General features: G+C 33.2%; 1 protein-coding gene across 1 annotated transcript in view; it reads right to left on the bottom strand.

Moving 5' to 3' along the window:
• Positions 1-1979: 1979 nt before the first annotated feature.
• Positions 1980-16330, bottom strand: part of LOC149776848 (uncharacterized) — a 60702-nt gene continuing 46351 nt past the window's right edge. The window contains exons 9-10 of the mRNA XM_089942657.1: positions 12305-12395; positions 1980-4840 (exon numbers count right to left, since the gene is read on the bottom strand). Of these exons, the coding sequence (XP_089798783.1) occupies positions 4087-4840; positions 12305-12395 (845 nt within the window). The 3' untranslated portion in view covers positions 1980-4086. The remainder of the gene's footprint in view (positions 4841-12304; positions 12396-16330) is intronic.

Here is a 16330-nt window from a genome sequence, read left to right on the forward strand (position 1 = left end):
ATCGTCTGCGAGTCAGGGCAAATATCATTTGATTGGTGGAAACTAAACACACAAAGGATCGAACGATTAAGGAGTGCAACTAGTCAAGGCCAGTTTCAAGAATATGTATAGAGCATTTTGTCTCCAATCTTGTCACCCATTATCAAGTATCAAATATTAAATTCTGAATCGATGTTAAAGACAGTCTAATAGCTTTACCACGCTCTTTAATCCAAACTATCATTTTTATGCAGAGGCTTTGTAAGTAGTCAAACAATAATAAAGACAGAAGTATTGTGAGAATAAGTTATATTTAGAGATATGACTATTTAATAGGATAATGGAATATGTGTAGATGGTGAAAGGGTGTTTACGTTGTCGAGACGTCCGTAATTGTTTTGTGATTAACAACACAGATGATACAAATGATAGCTGAGTCTATCACTGCCCGATTCTTGGTTTGGGTTTGTATACAAATATATCTCTGTTTTTGTGTGTATACAAAAACTAATGGAAACACTAACCACACTCCCTTTATTCTCTCGTCATCTTTGTTGGAACAATGTGCGTACTGAAATGTATCAGTGATTTTAGAAACCTTATCCCATTTGCCCTCGAAATCTTATTGGTCTACGATATGTAAATAGGCGTGTTAGTGACGGGACAAAATCCGCTTTTACCTTTTCTGTTTTGCATTTAAGGATGTATGTTTAATTGTAAAGGTAAGAGTTGGATTGTGATTACATGTATTAGTGACAATCATGTGACGCACATCTGCATCGTCCGTTTTGTTTGCAAATGTAAGTCTTTCTCACAACATGTTAGTGACTATCATAGATCCTCTACGTTCCAACATCTGCTTTGCTGTCAAATATAGGCGTTGGAATGTACGTATGCATGTATGCATGTTACGTCATTTTCTATTTCCTGTTTTATATCGCAGGGTAGGTGTTGAATAGTAATGGTTGATATTACCGATCCACTACGTTCGGTTATCACTTTGTTTCTGACAGTGGAGTTTAAATCATAATTATATCATTGGCATACAAACGTCACTCTTATAAACAAAACGGGCAAAGACAATGGAATTTTCCTTGCCTGTTTGTTTTGTAATAGTTATCGGTTTGATGATTAAAGATGATGTTGGACTGTACTTTTAGACACCGTCACATAAATGTCTTTTTTTTCATGTCCCTTTGTTTTCAGGACTGGTGTTTGTCTTTAAGAATATATGTGAATCGTATGCATAGGTGTTAGTCTTCAGACCTTTAATCGATTACTTACATATAACTTAGGCAGAAATCTGTATTTTGCCTAGATGTTAGTACGTATTTGCAATAATTAGTCAATAAAGATGTGTGTTGGTCAGTATGACGATACTCTGGTCTGTATGAATGTGTTTGTTAGTAACCATTTTCTATTCCCGATATTCCATTATAAGTTTATTTATATTTCTATATATGGATATTTGTCCTTAAGATTGTATGTTAGTGACCATTGTATACACTTTGTTTTCCATCATCCATTTGGTTGTTTATATGGAAGTTGGATTTTCCATGGAATCTCTACTGGGCTGGAATACTAAAATTCAGTTGATGACTATTTAAGCCCGTTCGTTAAAATTAGATAAATAACTATACCATGACATGTCTCATCAGTTCCAAGAAGATCACACAGTGATTCATAATGCGATTCGTGACCCTTTTTCTTTGAAATCATCTTTAAAGGACCATATCGCATATTCAAATGTTAAGTTACCATATACGGCAGTGATATTGCCCTATGCTATCTACACAAAAGAGCTACAGCATAAATTATTATTTATGTGCCAGAAACAAGTATTCTTCTAAAATAGTTTAACACAAATAATCTAATAAAATAAATAAATTACATACATACATACATACATACATACATACATACATACATATTAATGCATCTCTTAAACCGCCAAACATTATACATTCATACAAACTTTAAATTACAACAGAAATAAGAAATAATCGTAAAACAATTTATTTTTATTCTGGCCTATATCATGGCAGGATATATATATATAATTTCTTAAAAATTAGCTTAACAAGTGTAAGCATTAATGACCATATACAAATCGTCAAACATAAGCTGATAGAAAATTTAAAAAAGTTAATATAACGCATCCATTTATTCTACAAATATTTTAAACCCACTAGCCTGTTTTCACTTCGAGCAGTAAGTGCACATCACTATTTCTCTCTTCAATTATGACTTGTTGAATCAAATACAGCATTGCGTATGTATTTCACATTTCCGGTCTCATCAATGAGACTTTAATGCGTTGCCAATCACGTGTTGGATAGATAGTTTACATAGTAATATTACTGACATTGGAAAGAAAACATTGTTCAGACATGTGTACTGTGCAGTATGGTTCCTTTGTATCAGTGCTTCCACAAAACGTGATACATAAAATATTTCACATAAAAAATTTTATGTAAATCTTTTTTGGCAAATTCTTAATGTTTTTGCAAATATAAGGAGTACGATCTGAAGGATTTGTTTTGGGAATTAAAATGGTATAAATGCCCACAAAAGGTAGCAGCATAGCAATTATTATGAGCTTTTATCTCTCGCGAAATAAAGTATGTTATTGAGTCATGCGATGTGCCAGATTCGCATGCACACACTTGTTTTATTTCCTGATGATGCACATTTATCTAACAGAAGTTTCATTGTTTGGTACAATCAAAGATTTTATTATTGAAAATTAAGTGGGTTCTTTTTTGTTTCTAATAATCACAGTGCCTGGATTAAAAACTTCATATCGTTTATTTCGACCGAGTCAATTATTTCAAATATTACTCAGTCTTCAAATTGAAACGTTATCATGTGCTAGTTCGAACCATATTTTGGTACAAACTGATGATAGTGTAATATTAAGAATTAGTTTTGGTATTTTGATCCACTAAAAAGTGACTGCTACAGGTTCACTGTGATATTGATGCAGAACCACAGCGTAATTTTGAGTATCCCCTTTCGGAAATACCCCCTCAAAAGCTAAATATTAGTGCATCAGAGCCATATCAGATTATGGTATTCTACTTGAATCAGTTAATAGCAAGAAATTTCTTAAAGTTTCAAAACCATTAAGAGATGTTTATACAAAATTCCAACAGAACGAACTGCGCTATTTGGATCATTCAAAACTTCAAAATAGTGTATGTGTGTGTGTGTGTATATATATATATATATATATATATATATATATATATATATATATATATATATATATATATATATATATATATCTGTGTGTGTGAGTGAGTGTCTGTCTATGTGTGTGTCTGTGTGTGTGTGTACTGTTTGATTAAACAAATTTTTGAAGAGAACAAAATCATTAAAAACCTTTAATACAATTTAAGGTATTTGCTGCTCTTTGAAAAACGTGTGGGATATAATTTTGCTTCAAAGATTCGCCCCACAAACCGTTTATAATCTTTTTAACATACATTTGAATCATTTATAACGACGTAATAATTACGTAAGCAACATGATATTAGACCTAATATTCAAAAGAAGCAGAAACCAATCAAAACTTTATGTAATAAAATGTTACCTCTGTTTTACTTACACTAATGTGATGGTCTTTACATACCGCCTAATTTTGTTTATATTTATCACATATTAATAGGATACTAACTGGTACAGTAGAAGTTATATCTTTACCAACTGAATGCGCAAACGATGCAAATACGTTTTATTGAAGTCTGTAATTATTATCCTTTACATGGCTAGCGACATTCGTCCTAAAGAAAATCATAATTCCGTGTTTTTCATTATACAATATGTAAAATAAGCCTACTGGTTCAGGCATATGTATAGTGCTTAGATATATGTCTTTAATGTGATACTGTTAGTTTTAATATTTTAAGGACAAATTGTGCATTTATATAATATATATTTTTGGATAAACCTATCTATTAAAATATATGAAGTTTCTTAAATAATTGTTTTAATCATTCTCTAAATCTTGACTTTCTTGTTCACACCATTCAATTCAACCCTTTCCTTATTCTTCGTTCTGTTTTCCTTTTATTTTAGGTTTAACGCTTTATTGCGTAGGTCAGTCTACATTTCGAGCACAGGATGGTCAGCAGGAACATCAAATAATCCGTTATTAGCTCTGTGTTGTCCTTTTCGTGATCTTTTAAGTTTTTTCTTTTCCTCGTTTCGGCTATCACTGTTTTTGGCATTCGATTTCATATAGTCATCAGCCGAAACTCTAACTGTAACTCCGGAGGCTGTAACAGGGCGGTTTGTTTCACATGTTTCAGCTGAGGTGTTACTTCTTTCTTCGTTTGACCAACTGTATTCTCTCTGTTTCTTTTTCTTCTTTTTCTTCTTTTTTCCATAGTCTTTGCTTTCATTGTTCTGGTATTCTGTCCTTTCATTAACGACACCATGAGCGTCATTATTAGATCTATCCATCTCAGCGTGATTGTCGGCTTTGCAGTCTATTTCTCCATTTTCTTTGGCAGCACTTACCTGATGTTTTTCAGCCTTTTTCTTTTTCTTTTCCTTTTTTCTTTTTTTTTTCCCTTTTCCATTTTTTGACATAGATGATTGTCTTCCCTCTTGTAGCTCGATATATGAAATTCCTGGCTTCACACTTGGATCTTCAGGACGGTCTTGGTCAGAACGTTTTGTGTTGGATACTGCATACTGACCTCCCTGAATGTCTGTTTGCATTGCCATTATTGGTCTGCAATTATCCGGATGTTCTTGAAAAGCAGCTCGTGTCGAACAGGGTGGAACACTTGATGAGGCATTAATAGCCTTCAAAGGATTCACATCTGGAATCTCTTGCTTATCCGTTTCAACACTGAAAACAAGCGAATATACACTAAATATCGCAACACGATATGAATACATAATTAAATTAATAACAAAAATAGCATTGGTACAAATCATCTCATAAAAAATCAAAGTAACATAAATTGATACGCACATCTTCCATTTCTATAAATAATCTTGAGGATTTATTTTTGAAGAAAAAAATAAATAACTTGTGTACATCCCTGCTATTGTTATATTTCCATATTAAACAATTGGATGTATGGATTTCGATCTTTTGCTTTTGTTTTGTTTCACATTTAATCGTAAAAGAATGTGCCAAGCGTTTTGATGCATATTCTCAATGCTTTCTAATAAATACTTTAAAATGATTAAAACTTAAGATTAATGGAAGAGAATATTAATATTCGGTATAGTACGTTTGGCCAGATGTGTGATTTTATCCAGCATATTAGCAATTCGAGTCTTTGAACGGATGACAGTAATTGGTGTGCTAATAAGGTCTTTTGCTCCAGTTCAGCTCTGTTATATTTTAATATTTCTTCTCCCTAACCTCTGAAACTAAACTTGAGAAGCAAGAAAGGAAAATATGAAGTACGTGAATAAATTAAAACAGTATATACCAAAGATTAAATTAATGGTTTCGTTTAAATATTTTGCAACCGTTTGTCCTTTTTTGTTTGCATGTTAAACATATACCTTCGTATTATAAAGTGCGAGATTCACCATTTATACTATGAGCCACTAAGTGTTCATAGAGGAGTTGATGCTGGCATATATGAGACCACAATCAATACATTTAAACTGAATCACCTTCGAGAAATAAAATATTGGTTATCAATTTATTATGATACGTTGCTAATTAATGCACCTTTTCAACAATATCGAAACACCGCTCTTCCGACTGTCACTTTAGTGTTTGTATACAATAAAATAATTTATATTATTTTCAAAAACATTAATTCATTGCAACGGATTATGATGTCTTAAGCCTTCAGTTAAACGTTCGATCGTCTTTTCAACCTGCTACTGAAAATCCACATCGTATGTCGGGAACACTATTGAGTAAAATATTTGTCGTTCTAGAATTTCAACAGAGACCATATATAGGCGATTACAAAACAACGTTCAAATCCCTGCTATACCGGTGCTCAGAGAGACATTCGGAAGTTTGGTCACAATGTCATACATTTTATACAAAGTGCGCAGCTGTCTAGCACCTCAAAGTAAGAAAGATTCAATCTTGCATACCTATCAGACAAAATAATTATGGCTCTTAGAAAAGTTTAGCATAACGACATTATAATTCCTCAATGAAGTGTTAAATGAAAGTTTAATTGTTACGGAGATGGTATTCTTGTCGCACGGCAACCATTGCTGAGTTGAGCTACAGTATTCTAATTTAATATTTTCCTAGAAAACGTTTCGAGAGTTAATGGATGCCTCCTTTACATAATCTGTTCCCATGTGATTTTGAAAACAGTTATATATATACATTTCCAATCCCTCCAAAAGCCAGTCCAAACTGTTCAAAGACCGGTGCGTACTCTCCCGTCTAGTTAGAAGTGAATGTTGTGCAGAGGCCGCCAAGCTCAATTCGTGCCAGCTTGACATAGTCCAACGAAGTTGGAGACTTGTGCTGCCAGCCATTCGTTTTCGGCTGCGCTCCCCACAGCGAAGTCTCTGTTGGAGACTTTAGCCTCCAGTTGCAAGTATGTTTCGTGATTGGCTGTTTTCCTGATACATAACATGGACTTCAAAAAAGATAATGTGTATCCTAGTTGCTCCTGTAGCGGTCAAGCATACTGTATACATACACTGGTGTTTATGAATTTTTAGTTACCATGAAAAAAAGTACTCAGGTATTAAATTTAAAATGAAGGCAATGTGTAAGGTGGTATTTAGCGAAGATATACAATTATTGGCATAAAATAATTTCGTATAGTTGGACACGAATACTACACAAATTATACAATAACTGAAGCAATCAAACCTTTCTAAGTCGCGGGGTACTAATTAACAATATTTCCATGTTATTACCTGGAAGTTTCCTAAGCAATCAAGAATGTTTACAATCACATGTGGACATCAGTACAAAGCTTAAACAGAAAATGCATTAAAAACTATATATGCGTTTTGTTCCAATAGGAAGAAAAGACCGGAGAAGGAATATCGATGCCATATTACGGAGACATGTTATCCTTCGCCGTATCAAGCGAGTATTTTCCACCAACTTGTGACAAATAAAATATGTGATTTAGTTTTTAAACGATAACTCCTTTGTTCACGCATTCTCCTAAACACATTTTAGTGTATACTTTAAAAAAGATTAAGCATTTTGATGTTTTAGAAAGATATAATGCAATCCTCTGGAATATGTATATGTACGTAACACGAGCTAGGTCAGAACATAGACTATGCAGTTGCGATATCTGTCTGTCTGCATTACATATTGGGATTTGCTGTTGTGCTTAAATACATGTTGTATGATACATAACAATGGATTTAATCTGCAGTACCAGACAGGGGGATTTGTTCTTGCTTTCTAAATTGGATATCGGTTTTGGACCAGTAAGCGGCCCTTTTTTACAGGCTTGTTACTGAATAGACGCTCTACTTCCAAGTAAATTTAAGGGCAAATTACACATGCTAACAATTAAAAAATCGATATATTTTAAAAGAAAATCTCCTTAATTTACATTTGTTTAAAACTCGTGAATTGTGTGTGTTCTTTTAATACAAAAAATTATTGATGCATTGAACGTTAAAAAATAATTTTAGCACCGATTTGTAAGAACTCGAAGATTCGAACTTTTTCAGTTACACAGTCTTGTGAGAGATTTTTAAAGCAAACTGATTTATATGGCTGTGAACGTAGAAAATGCTGATTGGAAGACCTCTTATTCTATATAAACAGTATCTGGCTGAACTGTTGTAAATTTATTCAAGGACTTTAATATTTTATTTATTTCGACAGATTGCGTGAAATATTCAAGGGCTTGAGTGACATTCAAATTTGTTTACATTACCTTAAAGAGTACACTTTTGGATATTAGAACAGTGATTTTTCAGTGGCACATAATGACATTATAATCACATTAGCACTTAAGTACATTATAACCTTCATTTGGGATACCAATGGACTGACTTGTGATTAATGTAAAAAGAAAGGAATTCATAAATACTGTAAGTTCTCTTTCATTCTTTCATTGTGTTTGATTTAATTTTTTTGTGGAAAATATATTTATATTTTGGAAAAAATGAATGCTTGTTGTGTTTTACCTTGTCTTGTTACATAGTTCAAGCACATAGCACATAATACTGTCCAATATAATGTTGTCCATCTCAACCAAGTTACAGAGAAATGAACATAAACCGTCTGCCACAACCCACGCTACTCTCCCACAGACCATTTTCATTGCATATAACTGCATTTCTTACAATTACACATTCACTTAACTTGTGTTGGATTTTTTTGGCAATGAATGATACCGGATATTTTATAAGTGGACTATTATTTAATATTTCAAGTTGTAAAATTGTTTCCAGGCTGGGTGTGCCATACAGATATTATGTTTTTGAGATACGGAATAATTAATTGAACATCCGTATCGAATTACAATTTAATAATGTAAGATTGAGTTGGTATGTAATAAAATATGTATTGTGTTTGCTTTTTATTGTTTGAGTCCGAACTTGATACTAATGCACTAGGTTTAATCAAAATGTATCATAATGAAGGACGTATATAATTAATGGTTGATAACTTTGAACAGCACTGAGTGGCAAAGCCACTTGGACACACATTTTGATAATTGTATACATTGACAAGGCATTGAGAGCTATGCTAAAGCACATATTAGTGACCCGTCTATGGGACTGTGTGATTTATGAACCAAACATTTGGCTCTGAGAACGTCACATTTTAAACTTAGCAATTTGGACAATTTCAATGTTATATACATCAATAAAAAACTGACTCATGGCTCTTTCTAATTTCAAAGTGAGTCATTCAAGTTGAAGGTAACAAGTATCTAATCAGTTTTGTATATCTGGAAACTTTCCTCACGATCTCAACACTACATCACTCAGATATTTCACCTTAGGTAGATATAAGTGATAAACTTTCACCAGATTAATTTATTCAGACATTATCATAAACATTTAAAACATTTTGATTATATACTATTTCCAAACAAACAACCTATAAGAATGATTTGGCATCTGCTAATTTTGATTTTCCCACAGCTGAACACAAAGTGGATCTTTACAACTAAACTAATGATTTATACATTGACTTGTTGTCTAATTAGACCAAACGTGTCAAGGAAGCTTCATTTTTGATGACTGTAGCAAGTGCGTCCATTTGTTTCTCACAAGTGAGTATAAACTTCCATTGTTCAGTCAGTTACGAACCTACTTCATACGTGTTCCTTCGTGGAAAGTGAGCGATAACCATAGCCAATATGTTCCAATATTTATAATACAAAGTTTGTTTTTGTGTACATTTAGTATAAGAAGTAAATGTAAATGATACAATATAACAGTTTTGAGGGACGAGAAAAAATAGAAAAAAAAATACACCACTTCTTATCACATATGCCAACAATTGCAAACATAAAAAGAAAGATGCTAGTGAACTCTCGACGGCCAATGATTATGAAAAGATTTTTATACATATATGGTAGAAATATACAGTTTAAGAATGAGATCGAATAATCAGCTAGGAATCTCTGTAACTTTTCAGAAAGATCAGGTCTTTTACCAGCCAACCAATCAGAAATTACGTTGCGTTGTTGTCCAGGGTCAAAAGGCCCTAATAGCATGTTTACTCAAACGAAATGACCTCATCCCTAAGAACAAATACACAATGAGCACTGTTATCTAGTTAATGGTTTCAAAATGACCTTTAAAATTTATAATCATAAATATTAACATAAGTAATATATATATATATATATATATATATATATATATATATATATATATATATATATATATATATATATATATATATATATATATATATAAGAATACAAATCATATGGCGAATAACAGTCCTTTCAAGTGCACTGGATCCAGCAAGGGATCACGTTTGTGAAGGATTGATTAAGATAAATGTAATAAACTGACTACGAACAGTGCAAAACTAGTTTCTAGCTATGATGAGCGCTTTCGACTCTTAATGAGTCTTTTTCAAGGGCGAACACAAACATAGACAAGACAAACAAATATAACAGAGATTAATTAAGAACAAGTACGAGAAGAATACAATCAGTTAGAATCATTTACACAATACTTGACATATTAAATCGATGCAAATTTAGCAAACAAACACAAAACGATCAAGATATTAAAATACAAAATAAAATTGGAAGATAATGTGATAGTTTACATTAATAATTTGTCTCAGTTATAACATCAGAATAATTAATGCTCATTAACATTTAAAATGTAAATCAGCAGAAACATTGAAATTCTGTCCACGATTGAACGTGTTGAAAATTTTAACTTTTGTCCATGATTAATAGTTGTTAATAGCATGCTCACATAGCTTTTTGAGATTAGAATATTCTAGCAACAGACTTGTTTACAATTTGATTAGAAATTTCTGTTACATGTTTTAGTAGCCGAATATTCTTAGTGAAATACCTGATGCTACAAAGTCATCAAATTTACAACAAAATACATTTTTCGTATTTTCTTTTGGTTTTTAGTTATATCGCAATCTTCAGCACATTATGCTCTTTGTGTATAACGTGTTTCTATGCAATAATTTCTAATACTGAGTATGTTATGTTCATTGTTGCATGTCTAGTTCTTACTCGCCAAACATCCCTTTAGTTTTCTTCCTCTTTATCTTTACCATCTTACATGCTACAGGTTTTTAATATATATATATATATATATATATATATATATATATATATATATATATATATATATTGAAATCATAGTTCTATGTCCATCATTGCTCAGTTAACAGAAGAATTGAGAATTGGTATATACTAAAGATCTATTATTTGATTCTAGCGTACTGAAAACGGAATCTTGTCAAATTGCACGTGATTAATGATAAGAATCATTATAGCTATGAGATTAGCATTTACATCAAAGCATTTTCTAGCTTCATTTTGAGGACACATTTCCATTTGCTAGTTTTTGGAGTTGTATATTGCCTTTCTATTAGAGATGCAATTTTGCTTGATTAGTTGGAAATCGATTCCCTACCTTCGTTCTACAAGACACCCATTATTTGTTGTTGAAAATATTTTCCCATAGTCTAACTCCATATTGTATAATGTTCGTGGTATTTAGAGTTTTCAAAATGTGTTATATCCATCATCTTTTCTATATTTGATGTTTACACTATGTTTAGGAAATATGTTCCACAATCAAAATGTATTTATGTTCCTTATTCTGTTTTTGTTATTTTTATATCAGTCTGCAGATGTATTTAATGTTATATTTGGACTTAGTTTTAGAGGAATCGTTTATTTAATTGTTTTAATTGGAATTTCAACGCGTCCATATAACTGTCTAGACTAGAGTGGCATTGTGTGTTTAAAGCTTTCTCAGTTAAGCATATCTTGGACAATACCATTGTTACCGTTGACACTTGGGTTGAATGGCAAAGTAAACAGTTGTACGATAAATTGTAGTAATTTCATTACAATTCATCCATTTCCAGAAAAGGCATTATGTATGTCGCTTTTTATAGGTGAGATCGAACTCTATGGCTCTCATAACTAAGGTAGTTTCGTGGATTTGAACTTCAATGCAATTCCCTGTGAGTTTATGAAAATGTAGAGCAACGAAATAAATGTGTAAGGGTCTTAATGTGTGATTATGGCAATTAAGTCTGATAGTCTTAAACAAAAATCAATGCTTAAATTTGGTATGCATTTGTGTTTCGAGCCTTAAGCCATTAACATGTGACAAATGCGCGTGACACAGTGATAGCGGCATTAGCAACCAATTTAGATTTATTTCCATGTTCAAAACAAATGTTTGAGTTGTTGTTATTATTATTACCATCATCATCATCCAGATTATTACTATGATTATTTTTAGTAGTATTAGTATTAGTATTGATATTGATATCACTAATATAATATTATTAAAAATTTTGACGATGATGTTCGTGTTGGTTTTTAAATAAAGGAAAGTATTTTTTTCATCCTGCTATTTTGACATCTTATCTCCAAATAATGTTATTTGGAACAGAAATCAGATGCAGTGATACAACGTGTCTCACATCATTATGAACGGATTAGTATCTAATCGCAGGCAAAGAGTAGCGCGCTTTAAATTAACCACTCTTGCATTTATTGATGACGAAGCGGTATTGTCTTCACAAACGCTGCTAATGCTATTTGAACGCTGTTTGAATTAACATTTGATAAGTTTTTCAAATGTCATTACTAAACAACATGTCAAGATATGTGTTGCCTCCTAGGGTATCTCATACAAACAAAATTTATTTCCTTACCCTTCTCGGCAGGATCTGAAGCAGCAACATTTTCGACACCAGCATATAATAACTACTACGAGAGAAACACACACAGCAGCAGGAACTGCAACTAAAAATATTTTTCAAACTAATGATTAGTGCAGCATAATGAAATATAATTAAACAAACTACAAATAAATCTCTCCACAATGAAGAGATAAATCATTATACTTCAAACATATAAAGCCGTTCATACAAATAGAGGAAAGAACTAAACTATATATATTATTCAATGCCCAGTCAGTAGACCACCGGAAAAACGCACAGAAATAGTTAATTTTATCAACGACGAAAAAGTCGACATATTATTCTTGACAGAAACATGGCTAAAAACATCAGGCGATGAGCCAAAGTGTGCGGTTCTAACACCCACTGATTACTCCATCAAGTCGTTACCCCGTAATTATCGCGGAGATGGAATTCCTGTCATCACAAAGAACTACATGATAAAACGTCTGAACTACACCACAACATTCAATTTCGACCACATATCGTTTGAACTAGTCCAAGCCACACTCACACTGGGGCAAAGGTCAGTACATTTTTTCTACCTATACCGCCCTCCTCCTAGTAGAAAAAACAAGCTGGCTGACTCTCTCTTTTTGGAGCAGTTTCCGAATCTTCTGGACTATGAAAATTCGATGGGTGGCAAGCTAATTGTTCTTGGAGATTTAAGCTTTCACTTTGACTGTCCCAGAAACTCAAATACATCAAAACTCCTACATTCCATTAATGTTTTCAACCTCAAACAGTCAGTTAACCAACCCACCCATAAACATGGTCACTTTTTAGACTGGATTCTTCATAGACCTGATGATAACATTCTACGGTCCTCCATGGTATTCCATGACCTTGCATCAGATCACCTCTGCATTGTATGCCATCTTGACGTATCAGTCCCTAGCACTCCACCTTTATCTGCTACTAAGAGAAGCCTCCGTATGATAATTAGAACCAAATTAATGCAAAACATCCAAGCTAACCTAACAACTTACTTACCTCCTACTGCAGAACAACTCGATAACTGTTTGCGTTCACTACTTGACAAACATGCCCCAGCTACCAAGTGCAAAGTATCAATTAAAAGTGTTCTTCATGGTATAGCAGTGCTAGGGACCAGCTTGGCACTGCTAAAAGAGACCGCCGTAAAGCTGAGAGTCTCTGTCTTTCCACCAGACTCTCTATTCATAAGCAAATCTATGAAGTCGCTAAGAAGAACGTCACAGATATAGTCCATGCAGCGAGATCAGCCCAGTACACTACTAAGATCATGGAAAGTTCAAGCTGCAAAAAGCTCTTCGAGATTACTAACAAGCTAATGTCAAGGAACAAATCAATACCACTTCCAACTACCTTCTCTCCAGTCGACCTTCCGGACATGTTTGCCAATTTCTTCCCTGAGAAAGTACAAATCAATAGAGATAAGCTCGACACCACAATTTCAATTGACTCGTCGTCATCATACAGTTGGGATTCAGAATTTGAGCGACAACCATTAGCAGCATTTGAACCTGTCTCTATGGATTTCGTACGTACAATCGTGAATAAGAGTGCACCAAAGTCATGTGAACTTGATCCAATTCTAACATCACTGCTGCTTGAGTGCTTATATCCAGTATTGCCATTAATACCTTTCTCTCATCTGGGGAATTAAAATCATTTTTCAAAACTGCCATTTTAAAGCCTCTGCTGAAGAGACCAACACTAGACCATAACGATTTAAAGAACTACCGCCAGTTTCTAATCTCCAATTCATTTCACAAATCTTAGAAATTTTTTAGAAAAGGTTGTTCTATCCCAGATTGTATCTCATCTAAAATCAAACAGTCTTTTTAGCAATGTACAATCTGCATATCGCCCTTGCCACAGTACTGAAACTACTCTTTGAAAAGTAGTTAATGACATTCTCTTTGCATTGGACAGGGGAAAGATTACAGTCCTCACCCTCCTTGATTTGTCTGCAGCATTTGACACAATAGACCATGATATATTACTTTACCATCTCCAGCATGTATTTGGCATTCATGATACAGCCTAACTGTGCTTCAAGTCCTACTTGGTCATCAGGACACACATTGTATCTGCAAATGGAATACACTCCAACCCAGTTCATCTATGTTGTGGTGTTCCACAAGGGTCTGTCCTTGGACCTGTTCTCTTCATTCTGTACACTCAGTCGCTCTCAAGTGTCATAGATCATCATCCAGTGTCTCATCAATTGTAAGCTAATGACACGCAAATATACAAAACTAGCCACCCAACTGAAGTTTATGCTACTATCCAAGGTGTAGAGAGGTGCATTTCTGATGTGAAATCATGGATGACATGTAACAACTGCATGATAAAACTGAGGCCATTCTGATCACAACACAAAGACTTTCTCATTCACATCATTTACCTCAAACAATAATTATCAGCAACGCCAACATTAAATTCACACCATCAGTACGAAATCTATGTGTTACTCCGTACAGTACTCTCACATTACACCAACATGTCATGAACATATGCAAGGCTGCATATCTTGAGCTGAGACGCGTCAGCTCAATTCGCAAATATCTTTCAGTTGATGCCACTAAAACACTTATGTGTTCATTAGTACTTTCAAGACTGGACTATTGTAACTCAATTCTGTCTGGTTCATCTCAATATCTACTCCAGAAACTTCAAAAAGTTCAAAACACAGCTGCTCGGATCATAATTAGAGTACCACGATCAGGGCACATCTCCTCTCTGCTCTGTACCCTACACTGGCTATCCATTCGATCCAGAATCAAACACAAACTTTGTTCTCTGTGCTACATTGCACTGTTGGACTCACTGTCCAACATACTTATCTGACTTCACTCATGTGTACACACCAGCAAGATACTTACGCTCCTCTTTTGACAATCGTATACTCATTATGCCAAGTATGAAAACAAAGTCATATGGACAGCGTTCTTTTGCATACCAGGGCCCAGAAACGTGGAATGAATTGCCCACTGAACTTAGACACAATAACACAAGAATGCTTCCTACCTGAAATATTCTCAGCATGTTTCCTTTTAATTTTTTTAATGTTTTTTCTAATTTCATGTTGTTTGCTTTTGTAATAATATTATTATATTTCTTATCTTATAGGGGTTGTCTAAAGCTGTAAAACGCTTAGAGCTTCTAAAGATTAGGCGCTATATATATATATATATATATATATATATATATATATATATATATATATATATATATATATATATATATATATATATATATAGTGATAGATAGATAGATAGATATACGCTCTTACTCTAGCTAATAAAACATAGCAAATACCAGTAGTTTTGTAAATGTTAACATGTAAATGTATTTCCTTAAACATAAAAGCAGCATACACAAATGTGAATAACATAAAAAATTATTCCAAATGTTCTATCAAATTTAAACGTCTCAAATAATCCAACTGAGTTCCACTGGTGTTACGAATGTCACTATTGTACTAATGCAACAATCGTGCTGACTAAGCACGCCGATAAAATCCAAAGATGTTTTTAAATGATTTAAAAGTAACTCTAAAATATAATTTAGCTAGTATTCTATGTATAAAAATAATTCCATGTATGAATATAACTCCTCTGAGACAAATAATAATTAAAAACTTTTAAGTGTTAAGAAAACAAGTCTCATAGCGATAAATAATACGCGATTTGAATGAAAGAATGGTCATATCTCGTTAACGAGGTCATGTGTTTTACAATGACCTATCAGGAATTAAATCAGTCTGGCCTGTCACTAGAATTCATGTCCTAAAGTCAGATCAATCACGTAATGTTTTCTTTGATAACAGTACAACCCATCTTTGTAACGTATGAATGAATTCTACACAACTAATTCAAGAATTCTTTGAAGTGCAAGTCTACGCTCATATAGACAATTTCTATTTACAATGTTTTTAACTAAATTACCCAAAGAAAGTCTTATGATGAAAATAATACACATACAATAGACATACATAAACATGTGTATAAT

The sequence above is a fragment of the Sinohyriopsis cumingii genome, chromosome 18 (genome assembly GCF_028554795.1).
Source record: "Sinohyriopsis cumingii isolate HCF-2022 chromosome 18, ASM2855479v2, whole genome shotgun sequence".
Classification (NCBI taxonomy): domain Eukaryota; kingdom Metazoa; phylum Mollusca; class Bivalvia; order Unionida; family Unionidae; genus Sinohyriopsis; species Sinohyriopsis cumingii.